The sequence below is a fragment of the Nyctibius grandis genome, chromosome Z (genome assembly GCF_013368605.1).
Source record: "Nyctibius grandis isolate bNycGra1 chromosome Z, bNycGra1.pri, whole genome shotgun sequence".
NCBI classification, from domain to species: domain Eukaryota; kingdom Metazoa; phylum Chordata; class Aves; order Nyctibiiformes; family Nyctibiidae; genus Nyctibius; species Nyctibius grandis.
The window spans coordinates 59,376,911-59,394,106 of NC_090695.1; the positions used below are offsets into that span (position 1 = coordinate 59,376,911).

Genomic DNA, 17,196 nt, shown 5'->3' on the forward strand with positions numbered 1-17,196 from the left:
AAATACAAACCATAACACAGCACGACAGAAGCAGTTACAAGTTTATGCCTGAAATGAAAAAAGAAAACACTGAAATAAAGAACAGATTTCATACCAATCCTTTTTTGGTATATTTTTTTAAAAAATGCCAGCAGTGTGCCAGAATTCAAGATCTGCTTCAATATCCCAGCTTACAGATTTGTACTTGATTCCAGATCTGCTTTGGTGTTAATGGTCTGTTATAAGGAAGATTTGTGTTACTACGCTGTATCATTTCTGCTTTCACTCTTTTAATCCTCTGGAAGATACCTAAAGCTGACAAGGAAACATTTTTATTTTTGAGGCTTTTTTTCCCCCTTTTAATTTATTACAAGAACAGTGAGAACTCACTTTGAATGGTCAGTATTGTTCATATTTAATTTCATTTTAGTAGTCTGAAGAACCATCCCATCTTTGATTTTATTAGATTGGTTTAATGAAAGGCATTACAAGCAGCAAAAATAAGATCAAAACCTTTCATTTTGCCGAGATTTTGCTCAATTTAGAGGTAAAAACAGGAACCCCTCATGGATGTCAGAGTTCTGATAAAGAACGTTACAAATGCCAACGGCATCCTGGCCTCTCTTAGGAATAGTGTAGCCAGCCGGTCTAGGGAAGTGATCGTCCCTCTGTACTCAGCACTGGTGAGGCCACACCTTGAATACTGTGTCCAGTTCTGGGCCCCGCACTTCAAAAAAGATGTTGAGGTGTTGGAGTGAGGCCAGAGGAGGGCGACCAAGCTGGTGACAGGTCTGGAGGGTAAGACCTATGAGGAACAGCTGAGGGAGCTGGGGTTGTTTAGCATGGAGAAGAGGCTCAGAGGTGACCTTACTGCAGTCTACAACTACCTGAAGGGAGGTTGTAATGGAGTGGGAGTCGGCCTCTTCTCCCGGGCAACTAGCACATTTGTTGTGTTTGAACTTAGCTAGATAGCCATCAACCTCCCTATTAGTGTAGCTATATAATTATGGCACAGGATGACATTAGAAACATGCACAAAATATTAATAATTGCACAGCCCATTTCCTGAAACAAAGTAACAAACTTAAGCATCTATTTCACAGAAGTCCAAGATCCCTGCTTTAAAGTTGTTTTTAAATGATCCCTGGTCTAAGGTTGTATCGTTCAAATGTTCTCTTTCTCCTACACAGCAAAAGACTCCACAACAACAGGTGTTTATACCACCCCTTTTATTTTTCAGCCAGAAATACAGTTTTCAAAGGGTATTTCAATAAACAGTGGTGTTTATTCCTTAAACAAAACCCTTATCTCTTCGGCATCTGACCATATTCTGTTTTTCAAACTAAAGATTATATAGGAAGATTTTACTTTCAAGATCATTGTTCAAGACATTAAATTTACACTGGTAACTTTTAAAAATACACATCAGTTTGTTGCAAAGATTTTAATAAACCTCAAAAAAAGATAACCAAACCAGCAAAATGAAGACTACTGGGCTGCCTTCATTTACAACTGTGAAGTGACAGAATGAGAACTCTTCATTTTCCACAGCACAAGTACTAACTAGTGCTTTCTATTAATTCTGAATGATAAACAAACAAGAAAAATCTTAATTCTACCAGAAACAACTGATGAAATAATTTCTATTTCAAAACAATGTGATCCTATTTTTAACTTCTTCTGCAGAGGTCATCGGCCAAAAGCAAGTTGCACACTGCTTCAGTAAAAGATTGCACCTAAAAAAATGTCTGAAAACTATTTTTCATTTTTAAACATAAGTTATGTTTTAAATACATCTAGGAATACAGATGTCAAAACTGCATTTGATGTCATGTTTGGTTAAAAAAATTCTTAAGTAAGCCAGTAAATTCAATCTACTCTTGAATAATCCACGATCGTCTCTTCAATGCTGATATAGAAATACTTCACTTGCTCTCCATCCAAAAAACAAACAAACAAAAAAACGGCCTTCCAGAGCTCGTCTTCAGTGCTTCAAATCAACTGAATTTCCAAAGCAATGCTGAAGTTATTTGACACCTTCTGTTACTATACATTATACAGAAATCATGAATTAAAATAAAAAACCATCACTGACATACCATTGCAGACATTTCAGTGTATTTACTGGAATCTGAGGTAACTCCTTGTTTGTGTGTCAAGACACTGTAAAAAATAAATCCTATTAACAACAACAAAAAAATCTTCACTCCCAAAGAGATTTGTTTTTAATAACCCATATACTTATGCTGACAAGTTTTATAGAACAGAGGCAAAGCAATTACTTCCATGCAGAAACTAAAAAATAACTTAATAGGATTCAAGTAGCAAAGGTTTGATTTATGAATGAATCTCACCCTCATCACCAGTGCAAGTGCAGTTTGAAAATGTCTGAACTGGATTATTTAAATAGCAAGTGATCCAATTTAGCCAAGCTCACTTTCCTCTCCATGACGTAAAAAAAAAAAAAAACAAAAACCCATACATTTTACTGTAGAATACAGGAATAGAAAGTAAAACCAAAAAATCTCCTAAACTTGAGTACTTATCCAAGAGAAGTTTCTTAACATCAAGCCAAAATTAGCAACAACCAAGCAAACATCATCAATTTTTCAGTGTTAAATTACTGTAAATACTAGATCTAACTGTACAAAAAAATTATCCCAAACCCAAAAATCAAAAGCTTTTTGTTTTTAAAAGGTGTCCAAATATCCACCAGTTGCAGTCAAATTTGCATCAGAAGCTGCTGCTCAGGAAAGATTTCTCCCTCTTGAGTATTTGTAACACACTGCATTGCCAAGATTCTATTCAAATAAATTACTGTCTGATAACAATTAGCTGATACAACCACCTACAATGTGGACAGTCATGTACACAGTACAAGAGTGGATTTTTGCAGCAACAGAGAAATAATCAGAAATTGGTTCTAAATTTGAGATGCTAGCTCATGTGTTATTTCTTGTGAACATACGATCCCCTCTAAGGGTAAGGTGTTGGAGCTGGTATTGTAGCACTTCTGTGTCAGCAGGTTCCTTAATGCTCATTTTGTCTAAATTGAGGTAGTCCAGGGATTTTGAATGAGCCCTTTTACCTTTTAAAATGCACAGAGGCAAGGGACCATGAAGTGCCTTGTAAGGTTCATATGGTAAAGCCTTAGTGCATTTATCCCCTGAGCTGGGCATCCGTCTCCTCCTCCTCCCATTTACTGCTGGGATCTCATATGGCTGATAGTACCTACTTCTAGTTTTGTACAAACGGGAGGAACGTGTAAATCCTGAATCAAGCTGTCTGGAGCGCAAGTTTGGACCAGATTCCCCTTTATTCTCTTCACTTCCTGTACACTTCTGGGCTAATTTTAGCAGCTCTTCTCCAGTCGTGAAGCCAACCAGGTAGTTAGAATCCATGTGAAGGATCTGATATCCTGCAACCATCCGTCGCATTGGCGAGCAGGGGGTACTGGAACAGCGGGGCTTCTCTGCTTCCATCCTGCCTGCAGGACTCACCTCTGCAAGAGGCAGAGGGAGGGTGGATAGGGTAGTTCTGGACTCTCCATTTATGTCAACTTCCATTTTAAACACAATGCTATCCTCCTAAAAATAAAACAGAGTTTGATCAGAAAGAGAGCCTTTATGCAACACAAGGAGCTGAGAGAGGGTCACAGAATGAGATTTTGTATCACCCAGAAGTGATTAATGTTAAAACATTCTTGAGTAGTACTGTACACAAAAAAGAAGCATCTTTCTAGTCCATTTTTTCATCCTTTTAGTCGATTCGATTCTTTACACCCCCTCACCTCTGAGGCCATCTACATCCATTAGCACATCCACAGCAGCTTCTCCCATATTCAGCTGTGTATTTTTTCTATTGACAATAATCTCACTAAATAAAGCTTTCAAGAAATGTGTTCAACAGCTACTGCCTTGGTGAGGCACAACCACGGACCAGACCTGATCTACCAAGTGTACAATGCTTCTCTCTTCCAGACGTGAAGACAGCTTGCCTTAGATTCAAAGAATAGCATCCTGCCCTTTCAATAGCTGTCTTTATAGATCACCAGCAATCCTCCCCCCACCAAAAAAAAGCCCTATCATCTCATTCACAATCAACCAACCAAACTCACACTATTTTATTCTAATGTATTCCTAACAAAGATAACAGTATACTAGCATTTCATGAATATACATAGCATAAGATTCTTAGAAGCATTGTAAGAAAAAAACAATATTCTGAATTCTATGGTATTTGTTTCTCTATTTCTTTTGGAAACAGACTATTCTTCCCTGACCTTTCCTCCCTCACAACTATTCCAAATACAAAATTTGGTGCTTTTACAGATACAACTGTCTGCCAGAAGCCATTATCATCTCTAACATGGAAAGATAAGGTCAACATCACAGCAAGTATACACCAGTGGATGAGAGAACACAGAGAAGGCTTAATTCTTTTCATTTCTTTGTTTTCAGCATCATCTACACCAACTCAGTGATATGGCTACTTCACAAAGGTCACATTTGTTTCCAAATCCATGCTTCCTTCATTGTCAGCATCACGTTTGCTCTGGACAGTAGCTAGTGACTTTCTAGCCAATATAGTTCACAAAAAAATCAGCATAGCTTTGTAATGTTTAAAGGCAATGAGACTCAAAGAGGAAAGGAAAGTTGGTATTCAAGTGTCAAGCAAAAACACAATTCTGAACTTCATCACAGGTGATTGTAAGCCACATTCAAAAGCTCAGTAATGTTTCACAAATGAGACTGACTTAAAACATGCCATTATCAGTTTGCAAACTTTTAAAGCAGCTACTTGCTGCCATTCTGAGGCTTAGGAGGTCACAAGCTGAGAAGCAAAGATGGAACAAGCAAGGGAATACTTTATTCAAACTTCTGCAAAAAACCCATCAAGATCAATCTCCATTAGTCTTAAAATAACACAGGAAGCTGTGTGCAAATCTCACTTGCAAAAGAAAATAATCTTGCCTCATGCAAAATTTAAGCCTATGTTGTTCCTGTTCAGGGACTGGGAAGGAGCAGTTTAAGTAAATGTTCCCACCTCTGCCTCCCTACTTAGTCTAAAATGAACCTGCTGCTCCCTTCCTATGCTAATGAACTAGGATTAAACAAAAACCCCATCGTTTTGCTGAAGAGCATTTTATTTGTCATTGACAAGTTTCTATTATGGAAAAACTATTACTAATGTTCCTTTAGTCTTAAATGGCTTTTTCATTTCACATAATTGTGGTCTACACAGGATTCTTCATTACCAGTTTTGCATAGCATCGCTTTTATAGCACTTCATTCAGTCAGCTTTTAAGCATTTTGAATTTAACAACAGGTAACACAGCAAAAACTAAATAGAAAATTAAAATACTGAAGCAAACCAAACACCAAAATTTTTCACTGGTAAAAAATCCACATAAAACTCAAGAATGTAACCCATTATATTTAAGTGGCACATTTAATATATTTATGGAGTCAATTAAAACTTTCAGAATAGCAGAAGCAGTTGTTTCTTACTTAAGCACCATACCTAGCAGTGAGACAATAAATATGGCGAGGTTTCAGCCACTGAATTAAAGATATTAATGACAACTCCTTAAGTAGAAATTATAGTTCCTGTACGATCAAGAACACGGTTACTGGAGGCATAGCACAGAAAAATTTTGCATTAAAACTTCTGGCAACCTTGTGCTTTTAGCCAAGAAACCTAAATATTTAACTGTTCCTGTTATTTTAATTCCCAATTTTCACCATGCAGTTCAGAAATCTTTCCAGCAATCATAGAATCATAGAATGGTTTGGGTTGGAACAGCCCCAACTCTCTCAGCCTGTCTTCATAGGAGAGGTGCTCCAGTCCTCTCATCATCTTCGTGGCCCTCCTCTGGACTCGCTCCAACAGCTGCATGTCCTTCTTATGTTGGGGGCCTCAGAGCTGAACACAGTACTCCAGGTGGGGTCTCACGAGAGCGGAGCAAAGGGGCAAAATCACCTCCCTCAACCTGCTGGCCATGCTTCTTTTGATGCAGCCCAGGATGCGGTTGGCCTTCTGGGCTGCAAGCACACGCTGCCGGCTCATGTTGAGCTTCTCATCAACCATCACCCCCAAGTCCTTCTCTTCAGGGCTGCTCTCAATCCATTCTCCACCCAGCCTGTATCTGTCCTTGGGATTGCCCCAACCCACACGCAGGACCTTGCACTTGGCCTTGTTGAACTTCATGTGGGTTGCACAGGCCCAGCTCTCAAGCCTGTCAAGGTCCCTCTGGATAGCATCCCTTCCCTCCAGCGTGTCGACCACACCACACAGCTTGCCGTCATCGGCAAACTTGCTGAGGATGCACTCAAATCCCGCTGTCCATGTCGCCGACAAAGATGTTAAACAGGACCGGTCCCAATACCGACCCCTGAGGAACGCCACTCGTCACTGGTGTCCACTTAGACATTGAGCCATTGACCGTAACTCTTGGAGTGTGAACATCCAGCCTATTCTTTATGCACCGAGTGGTCCATCCGTCAAGTCCATGTGTCTCCAATTTAGAGACAAGGATGTCGTGTGGGACAGTGTCAAATGCTTTGCACAAGTCCAGGTAGATGACATCAGTTGCTCTTCCCCTATCCCCCAGTGCTGTAACCCTGTCATAGAAGGCCACCAAATTGGTCAGACATGATTTGCCCTTGGTGAAGCCATGTTGGCTGTCACCAATCACCTCCTTAATTTCTGTGTGCCTCAGTATAGTTTCCAAGAGGATCTGCTCCAAGATCTTGCCAGGCACAGAGGTGAGACTAACTGGCCTGTAGTTCCCCAGGTCTTCGTTTTTCCCCTTCTTGAAGATGCGGGTTATGTTTCCCCTTTTCCTGTCAGTGGGAACTTCCCCAGACTGCCACGACTTCTCAAAAATGATGGATAGCGGCTCAGCAACTTCATCCGCCAGTTCCCTCAGGACCCGTGGATGCAGCTCATCAGGTCCCACGGACTTGTGCACCTTCAGGTTCCTTAAGTGGTCTTGAACCTGATCTTCTCCTACAGTGGGCGGTTCTTCATCCTTCCAGTCCCTGCCTCTGCCCTCTGCGACTTGGGTGGTGAGGCTAGAGCACTTGCCGGTGAAGGCTGAGGCAAAAAAGTCATTGAGTACCTCAGCCTTCTCCATATCTCAGGTAACCAGGTCTCCCGTTTTCTTCCGGAGAGGGCCCACATTTTCCCTAGTCTTCCTTTTACCACTGACAATACTTCTAGAAGCATTTCTTGTTGTCCTTGACATCCCTGGCCAGATTTAATTCTATCAGGGCTTTAGCTTTCCTAACCTGCTCCCTGGCTTCTCGGACAATTTCCCTGTATTCTTCCCAGGCTACCTGTCCTTGCTTCCACCCTCTGTAGGCTTCCTTCTTGTGCCTGAGTTTGTCCAGAAGCTCCTTGTTCATCCATGCAGGCCTCCTGGCCTTTTTGCCCACATTCTTCTTTGTTGGGATGCATCGCTCCTGAGCCTGGAGGAGGTGGTCCTTGAATACTAACCAGCTTTCTTCGGCCCCTCTTCCCTCCAGGGCTTTATCCCAAGGGCCTTTCCCAAGCAGGTCCCTGAAGAGGTCAAAGTCTGCTCTCCTGAAATCCAGGGTGGTGAGCTGGCTGCACACCCTCCTTGTTTTCTAGAAAGACTCAATGCATTCTGTTAAAAAGCTGAAATGCTAGAAAAAGTACAAATAAATGCTAGAAAAAATATAAACAAAATAGTCATACAAGGTTAGAAATGAATCATATTATCTAGTCACATATAAACAACAACAACAAAAAAATAAAACCACAAAACTAACAATCACTTGCCACAGCAATATGTGCCCTAAGGAAGGGAGGGAAGAAAAGATGTCTTCATGCACTCTTTGAGTTAAAAACGCCTTGAGAATGGAAAGCAACACAGGCTCTTCTCAGAACACAGCTTTAAAATTAATTTAGTTCTGTTTTAAACACGGGTGCATGCCCTGGTAACAAAAAGCAATCAGCCTTGTAAAAGAACTACAAGCAGGAGGAAACGAGGCAGGAGTTCACTGACAAACAATTACCCCCCACTGGCCAAAAACTGTACAAAAGAAAATCAGAGGGGAAAAGCCTTAAAGTCAGCAAGCCCCAGCCTAATACTTCAGCCTGAAACTGCAGAACTTCAATTTCTGTGCTTAGTGCAAAAAACAGCTCTAAAAACAAGAAATCCAACAGACACTCGAAAGCAACAGTAGCATCAGAAGCTGGTGCCTTAAACATCAGAAGCTCGAGGGAACAGCAGTGCTAGCTGGTGAGAGGAATGACTGGCCAGCTCCACAGGCAAAAGTCCAAAATTCAGCATGTATGTGTTCATCTGTTCTTTCCCAAGACTTTTAATGTGAGTTACTCAAGCTGCCATATGGCTTAAAACATGCTTTGTCTCCTTATCTGGTAAAAAAAGGATAGAGCAACGTTATTTAGAAGACTTCTGTAAAAGAAAATCATTTGAGAGATTCACAGTATCTGTGAATGCAGATACCATTACCTACAAATATGTATTCAAAACTTCTAGACTGCATTTTTAGGCCATTTCCACAGTTATAAGGCTTTAGATGGCTGCTCTTAGGTTCATCACTCTGTAGTGGTGTAAGCTCATCAGTAACTCTCAGTATCAATTATAACACTGAAAAAAACAGTACTTCAGTATAAAAAGATTATTTCTTCAGACCACAGCTGCCTTGTCTTCTTGCTTCTCAAAGAGAATGAGAACAGAGTGATGTCAGTTCAAGACAATTTATAATTAAAGATTTACTATAGAATCAAAACAAGAAGAGGAACAAAATGGCATATGCTTTTCTCTGCTGCTGCTTCACATGTTTTAAAAGTATGGAAAAGAACTGAAAATAACAGTTACCAAGAGGATTCACTTGACCGATACACACCAGAGGTACGTCGAGAATACAATTCACTTCATTACGGTTTTACAAGATTTTATCAATTCTCTTCGTATTATAAAGCAGTCTCTGCATATCAATTAATCTGACCCAATCCAGCTAAATATTGAGAAACCTGTCTAAAACACAGAGAAAAGGAATAATTAATAGAAATACCAGGTTAACTACTATAAATCATTGTATTACCTCAAAGAATAAATCAATATCCTTGAGATAGTTCCTCAAGGGTAAGAACATCAAAACCTCCACATATTGCAAATATAAAGGCTTTCTGATCATTGAATCTTTCATGAAGGTATCAGATACCACTCAAAGATTAGCATGGGACAAATGAAAAACAGACATATGACACACTAACGTCACACCATGATAATACACACACTGTAGACCATTTGTTGTCAGAATGACCTCTCGCCATGTGCTCTCACTGCACTGAATGACATCTTTTGGTTGGTTTTTTTTTCCAATAATTTATTTTTTCTGTTGGATGTATTACATTTCTCTCCTCAGAAAGACGAGTGACTCAAAAAAAAGTCAACTTTAATTACTCAATATTTAAAGAAGACAAAGAAAGATGAAGAATGGTTTCCCTTGACACTCCTATGCTTTGTAAAAACTCTGCATTGTTTTGAAACCACCACAATAAGTTGCTTTCAGCACAAGAACTGGTTCTCTGTAAATTGGTATTTCCATTCTTATCTTCTCAAATAGAATACGAACTGCTTTGAGAAGATGTCTTTTTTCAGGATGAGCATTAACTTTCTGTCCATCCAACTACTGATTTTGGTTTTTTTTTAAGAACAGATTTTTTTTTCCCTAGATGCCAAGTCTGCAGGTAGTATCATTTGTTAAGAACCACAAAGATCTGTCTCATTGATAAAATGCTCATAACTGCAGTAAGCAGAAGGAAGAACAGAAAGATGGCAATAGACTCAGCGATACCAACTCTTAAGAGAGTCAAACATATTGGATAGAGATATCAAGCCAGTTTTGACACTTCCCTTTCTCTGTGCTACCACTACTTAATATATACAATGCACTTGAAAGACAATGTTTGTCTATCAAACATCAGGAGTAAGCAAAGTCACCCAGCACATGTGAAGCCAGCACACACTTTTAATTATTTCAATTGTCTCTGCTCTTGAAGGGGAAGAATAAGGTCTACATCTTTCCCTTTGCAGTCTAAAAGGAAAAACTCACATACATACATACAGAATGTGCTCCTGGAAATCCCATCTTGTTTCTCTCTCACTGAAATATGCTGATGGAATTATGTACTTGCAGAGCAAAGGTTTCTGAAAATAATTATTTCCAATCTGCAACTAAAACAAGTGAAATATTTAGTTGAAAGGGAAAAAAATCAAGCTAAAATTCAGCTACATAAGAGTATCCACAAAGATGCCACATTTATTTTCTAGAACTGGGGCAGCCAGGCCATAGACTTTGAGACGTATGCAGCTTGCAGGTTCTTCCAGTGCAAGCTTGTGATACTGCTGCACATACTGCCAGAGCCAGATGGTTGTTTTTAGCCATGCTCGTTATCTTCCACTGAAGGGACTTAGCCTAATATTGCTTCACCATGCTCTTGAAGGTCCCCTATAACAGTTGTGTTATGTTTTACAGACTGACACCATGTTTGTGGAGAGAGGACAAGGGGTAAAAAAAAAAAAAAAACAAAAAACGCAGAGAATAAGCTCATGAAAGGTATCGATAAACTATACATATTCTTCACCAACTCCTGCTGTTCCTTAGGAGAAATTCCAAACTCAGCTAAAGAAAAAGCAAATGGAGGTAATACTAAATTGTTGCACCACATGAGACAACATTCAGATGGAGTAAAAGTAGATATTTTTTTCTCAAAACTAAGTGCAAGAAAATTAAATTATGCATAAAGCATATGTTATGATCCTGCAGGCCTTAAGAAAACAGATGAATGGATATTACTGCATTAATGAAGCCAGTGCAATAACTTTAGGATGTGATGCAAAACAGTTCACAAAACCACCAGTAAAAATGGTAACTACAGAATAGGCGGGGGGGGGAGGTTCTTGTCAACAGTAACTCAGTATACTGGACAATAAATACCACATGGTTTATACAGAACAAAGAATTATTAAAAGTTTTGCAAAAGAAGACTAAATCAATTTCTAATATGTTCCTACTGCAAGAAGCAAGAACTATTTTAAGCAGTTTGTTAATTCCTGTTATTAATGCAGCTTTAAGCAGGAACTAATCATGAACCAGGAAACCACCTTTTAAAAATTAAGAGGATCACCACTGAATTACTGAGGAAGTATAGCTGGCAAGTCCAGCAACTAGCTCATCTGGCAGACCAGACAGCCAGCAGACCAGATCGGCATGACAGAGCGTACAATTTACACAGAAAAGAGACAGTTGGAATTTCAAGAGTCAGTCCAGGCTAATGAATTTTGTATGAGCAGACTTTGCAAGAAGGGAATGTAAAAGAAAATGGTGGGAAACAAGGTCATTTAATTTCTAACATCTCTTTGCCAAGCAGTATTAGATGGAATGTTTAACAAAGGGTAACTTTATTTAGAGTTCTTTACATAAACAACACGACTTCCTTGCTGGATGGAAGCACATATGAATGCTTCCCCCCGCCCCGCTCCATTAATAAGCTGATGCTCCTGGCCAGCATAAAGATAGCTGTTACTACCATTACTCATCAAAAGATGAAACAGTGAGACACATACAAAAAAAGCTGATGCATATTGTAAAACAAATAATTTTTATTCTTTAGGTGGTTACTAAATTTAAAAATGTTTTCTTTATAATTGCATTTTATTTCTCTGTATTTTTGATTTTCATCTTCTTACCAACCAAAAGCTAAGTTTAACTTTCTAAGTTATCTCCCTCCAGTTTCAGGGTAGCCCACTTGGAAAAGAACAACAAAAAAACATACCACAACCTGACTTGTCAAGAAAAATTAAATTGCCTTTTTAAAATGATAGCAAAAAAAAAAAAAAAAAAGCAGAGTTTTTAAAGTATCACAGATTTCACTGAATAAATACTGATTTTTGCCTTTAAAAAACAAAACACTATTGGAAATAAGGGTCTCAATTGCTTTTGTGTCAGCCAAGAAATGCATGTTTGGTAGCATCCTGTGTTGCCATATCTGAAAATACAGCTCTGCAGATATTATTTTGAAACTAGCAACCTAAACAAAAACAATATTACATTCAGCCTTTGACTAGGAACACCTGTTCAAAAAAGATACTAGTTAAAAATAAGACCTACTCAAAGATATCAGGAAAAACATGTTTAATCAATGCAATTTAGTTTTTTGGGGTTTGTTTTTTAACTGAGCACTTTAAATGACTAGTTCTTTGTCTTAACTTGATGTAATCTGCAGCAGATATTTAGGTGTTCATTGGAAAGGTGTCTCATTCACTTATACCATTCACATTGCTAAAGCTCACTTCCTCAAGCTTACTTGTTATGCATATAATGGCTTTAAAGTTTTGTTCTCTGCCTCCTTCTCAAATGCTCCTTCCCATACTTAAATGCTACCTAAAAACAAGTGTTTAAATGTAATGCAAGTATGAAATAAAAATTAATAAAAGCTCAAAAGCACATGCAGGTACAGTAAATTTGTATTAAATTTACAACTACTGCAAACAGAAAACTTTGACCCAGAATACTCAGTTCATCTAGCATTACCATAATGTAGTGCATTTGCACATGATTATGCAAGCCTGGTGGCTAAGCCAGCAGCATGAGGCTCATCAAAGAAGAGATTATAAAGAAAGCCATGCTACAATGTTGGCACTGTTACGCAAGAACTTAATTTCACTGATCGCCCTGCCATGGCCTCACTTCCCTCCATTTCAAAGTCACTGTAAGAACCACCCTCCTCCATCTTCATTATTCTAATGAGTGCTCTTCCTCAAGGGGAAAAAGAAAAAAAATAAAGCAAGCACACCACATAAAACAGAATATGGTTCAATACAGCAACAGCAGGAGGGTGGTGGGAGGAGAAGCTTTCAATATGGGAGATGACTGGAAAAAAGCGGGAAGGAGAATCAGTACTGCACAGTTCTGCTCCTTGTGGCAAAACAAAGCATCGGTTCCCAGTCCTCACTACACCCCTCCTGGAAATGCTCCAAGGACTTTTACTATATTCAGGACGAGCCGTGTCAGAAGTCAGGCAACTACTGGTACAAGCAGCAAGTCCTTCTCCCCATCACAGACCCTCTCCATCACTCCCACTGAGGTCTGTGCAACTGCATGCTTCTGCCATCAATTCATTTCCACATGCAGCTACGCAAGCACGTATGTACAGTGACATACTGCACCACTGTAGTGAGCACACTAACAAGCAAAGGTATGTTCACAGAAAGCATCTACTAATGCACATTATTTGCATACACACTCACACTTATGCTAGCTAAAACCCCTATGTAAAATAGCATATAAATAAATTTTATATATAAAGAAATTAAGACCTGTGACTATTTTCCTACATATCTGCAGACCACTCAAAACAGCACCTCAGCTGTTCAGAGACACTCCCCCAGTATCTTAATATGCAGAGACAGAACTGGCAAAACACACCTGCCAACAAATCAAAGCAGCTTAGGAAGCTTCTGTAAAGTAACACTTTAATGCACATTAGAGTGCACAAATACAGTCAATGAGTATCATGGACAGTACAATCGACATTTACACACAGCTCTGAGCCTCAGTTTACCCTTCACTAAACAAGATTTATTACAGAGAAATATAAAGTTACCCACAGAGAGCTGGGCACTAGTGCACTTTGTTACTACCAGAATGAATTGTAAGGTCATATTCATGTTTAGCACTCGCCTAAGAATACTAAGAATGGTACGGGGCCTGATAGTGGTTGTAAGTTACAACTGAAGAGAGCTATAAATGGTTATAAACAGATACAGGCGAACTCTGGCTTTTCCACCGTTTGCATTGTTACTAGCAGCTGGTACCGAAAGCGCACTCAAGCTCTCTCACTGCAGGCTTCAGGCCCTACGTGACAATTCTCCAGGCTTCCTTCCGCATGCGGGTACCGGGACCAACACCCTGGCGTCCTCCTGGACCTGCCCGGACAGCTCCACGAACGCTCTGCCGTGCTGGTCGCTGCCCGCTTACTTCCACTGCATCAATTAGTTGCTGCTGGGGAAAGCGATGCAGCCGCAGGCGGGCACGCAGGCCTGCGCGGGGCTCCTGCGGCAGCGCGGGGCCCGCCGCTCGGCTCACGGCGGCGGCGGGCGGGGGTCAAGCGCCAGGACCTCCGCGCTGCGAGGGAAAGCTTGTCTTAAGGGCCCACCCCTGGGCCGGGGTTCAGCCGCCACGCGGCTCCCAAGCCCGGAGCGGCCTCGCCGCGGCGCCCGGCACCGCTGCTCTCAGGGGACAGAGGCTCCACCGCGCTCAGGGGACAGAGGCTCCACCACAGCCGCACGCGGAAGGGGGCCGGGCCGGGCCGGGCCGCGCCGGGCCGGGCCGCGCCGAGGGGCTCCCCGTGGCTCTCACCTCGGCCCGGCGTGCATGGGCGGCATCATCGCGGCCCGCGCCCGCCCAACAACAATGCCGGCCGCCCCACGGCGCCACCGCACCGCGCCGCTTCCGTCAGGGCGCCAGGATCGGCCCGGCTCCCCCAGCCCCTCCCTAGGCCCACCCGCTGACCCCGCACCGGTACCCGTTGCGAGGGGCGCGGGACGGGCCCGAGGCCGCCGAGGCCGAGGCACCGCCCGACAGCTGCGCGAAGCTGCTCCATCCGCGCCGCCTACCTGCGGTCCAGGGCAGCAGCGCCAGGCGCGGAACGCGCAGCGAAGCGGCGACTGCGGCTCGCTCCGCTCCCCTTCACTCGGCCCGTCCCGCCCCGCGCGCCGGCGCTGAGGGCGGGGCCGACGGCGGGGCGCGGCGGCGGCGGCGGCGGGCGGGCCGCCAGCTGGCGGCGGCGGCGGCGGCGGGCGGGCCGCCAGCTGGCCGCCGCCGGCACTTCAGGCTCCGGACTCGGGCAGGGCTCGACCCAACCCGCCTGGGCCCGGGTGCGCCGTTACCCTCCCTCGCGTCCTCCCCTTCCCTCCCACGCTTCCCTCTCCCTTCTCTCTGTAAAACCGCCCTTCGCGTGCTGGTGCTGCGAGGAGGAGGCTGAGGACCCAGTAACGGCTGGGGCGCGACAGGCCGCGCCGAGCCCGGAGGTGAGCAGCGGTGAGGAGCACCCCGGAGCGCGGCCCTGGCTGGCCCTCGGCGCCCCGGGACAGGGCAGGTGCCTGCTGGCTCCACGCAGCTCTGTGGCTTCCTGCGGTTGGGGGCCAGGGCGCTGCACGGGAGGAGGCAGGAGGTACCAGGTCAGCTGGGCCGTAAGAGCTGAAATGTCTTCCTGGATGCCCCTGCAGAGGCGAGTCACTCTGGTGTGCTGGGCGGTGAGCCTTGTTGGCACAAGCCTTGTCTTCCACCCGTTCCACCTATTCTGATACTCTCTGGCTTAATAAGCTTTATCTTTTATATATCTTCACTTTGTACACAACTATAAGAAGAGATAAAGTAATCGCCTCTTGGTGAATTTCTCTTCACTGAAATCCCACTCATCTCTGTCTATAACCTCTGTGCTATTTCCACATCTACAACATGTGGACACTGACTGGATATAAACCTTTAGTTTTGCCAACAACCAGTTAGATAATTTCGCTGTTTTATTTTGCTACTCAAAGATTGAGCAAAGACACTATTCCTGCACTGAACAATTCTGAGCAGGGTGTGGATGAAGTAGTAGTATAACTTTTCCACTGAAAAAATTGTTAAAAACAGAATATTTTTATATTAAAAGACAAAAATATTATCTGTTGCCATACAATTTAGCAACTTTTGTTATCCAAAAGTAAAAGCTTAGTCATCTTTTAACATACATTAAAAGGCTATTTGGCTAAATTGAAAGAAACTATAGTGAAAATTTACTTAAAACCTGAACAAAATGTCTTTAGTACACCATTTAATAAAATCCCACCTTTATTTTTTATATAGCAAGTTAAAAACAATTAATTTTAGTGAGTGCGAAAAGTATCCTTTGATTTACTTCTTAGGCCAAATTCACTTTTTGCCTAATTAAGCTGATTTCAGTAGGAATTACTGCTACCTAAGCAAAGCTGAATTTGTGTCCGGAGGGAGGAGGTAAGCACAGGAAAGAATATGAAAAAGATGGTGCTTTTAGAGCTTTGTGTGTTTTGCAGATGTTCAGTTAGTACCAGCTCTGATTCAGACCATCTCGAAGCAATAAACAGAACCAAGCAACATGAAAAGATGCACTCTGCCCGACACTGTAAGACTTACTTAAAAGTTACTGGGAAAGGGCAGTGAAGTTTTGGACCAGTCTTAGACAAATGATGCATTTAGTATGTGCACGTATAGGAGAAGGCAACAGAAAACTTGTTAACATTATTCTAGGTCTGTTAAGTGAACCTAAGTAAGTTTATCAAAATCAAAATGTAGATCTATTAAATAAACAAGAGAAGTGATGAACACATGTTCATGATTGGACCAGGTTGCTCACAGAGGTGGTGCAGTCTACATCTCTCGAGGTTTTCAAGCCGAAACTGGATGAAGTCTTAGGTGACCTGGTCTGGTCTCACAGATGACTGATTTGAGCAAGAAGTTGGACTAAAGACCTCCTGAGGCCCTTTCCAGCCTGAACTATTCTGTGTTCCTGTGATCCTTGTTTAACCTTATTGTTTGTGGATTGAACGCGTAGCATATGTTGAGGTCAAAATGTATGGGAACTAATAATGGTTTAGAATGGAACGGAACAGAATGGAATAGAATAGAACAGAACAGAACAGAACATTTCTGTTGGAAGGGACCTGCAATGATCATCTAGTCCAACTGTCTAACCACTTCAGGGCTCACCAAAAGTTAAAGCGTGTTGTTAAGGGCATTGTCCAAATGCCTCTTACACACTGTTAGGCACGGGGCATTGACCACCTCTCTAGGAAGCCTGTTCCAGTGTTTGATCACCATTTTAGTGAGGAAATGCTTCCTAATGTCAAGTTTGAATCTCCCCTGGTGCAGCTTTGAACCATTCCCAGGCATCCTGTCACTGGATCCCAGGGAGAAGAGATCAGCACCTCCTTCTCCACTTCCCCTCCTCAGGAAGCTGCAGAGAGCAGTGAGGTTGCCCCTCAGCCTGCTTTTATCCAAACAAGACAAATCCAGAGTTCTCGGCTGCTCCTCCCAGGACATGCCTTCCAGCCCTGCCACCAGCTTTGTTGCCGTCCTCTGGACGCATTCAAGGACCTTCACATCCTTAAATTGTGGGGCCCAGAACTGCACA

At 42.3% G+C, this 17,196-nt stretch overlaps 1 protein-coding gene across 4 annotated transcripts; it reads right to left on the bottom strand.

Annotated features, from left to right (window-relative positions):
• Nucleotides 1-1,205: 1,205 nt before the first annotated feature.
• Nucleotides 1,206-14,738, bottom strand: MACIR (macrophage immunometabolism regulator). Of its 4 annotated transcripts, none has more exons than XM_068423440.1 (2): nt 14,657-14,738; nt 1,206-3,566 (listed from the first exon to the last, which is right to left on the bottom strand). In XM_068423440.1, the coding sequence occupies exon 2, from the start codon at nt 3,543-3,545 to the stop codon at nt 2,922-2,924; it is 624 nt and encodes a 207-aa protein (XP_068279541.1). In that variant the 5' UTR covers nt 3,546-3,566; nt 14,657-14,738; the 3' UTR covers nt 1,206-2,921. The 4 variants fall into 4 exon arrangements, with proteins under 4 accessions (XP_068279541.1, XP_068279543.1, XP_068279542.1 ...); XM_068423442.1 differs by lacking the exon at nt 14,657-14,738 and adding an exon at nt 14,566-14,632; XM_068423441.1 differs by lacking the exon at nt 14,657-14,738 and adding an exon at nt 14,400-14,453.
• Nucleotides 14,739-17,196: the final 2,458 nt, after the last annotated feature.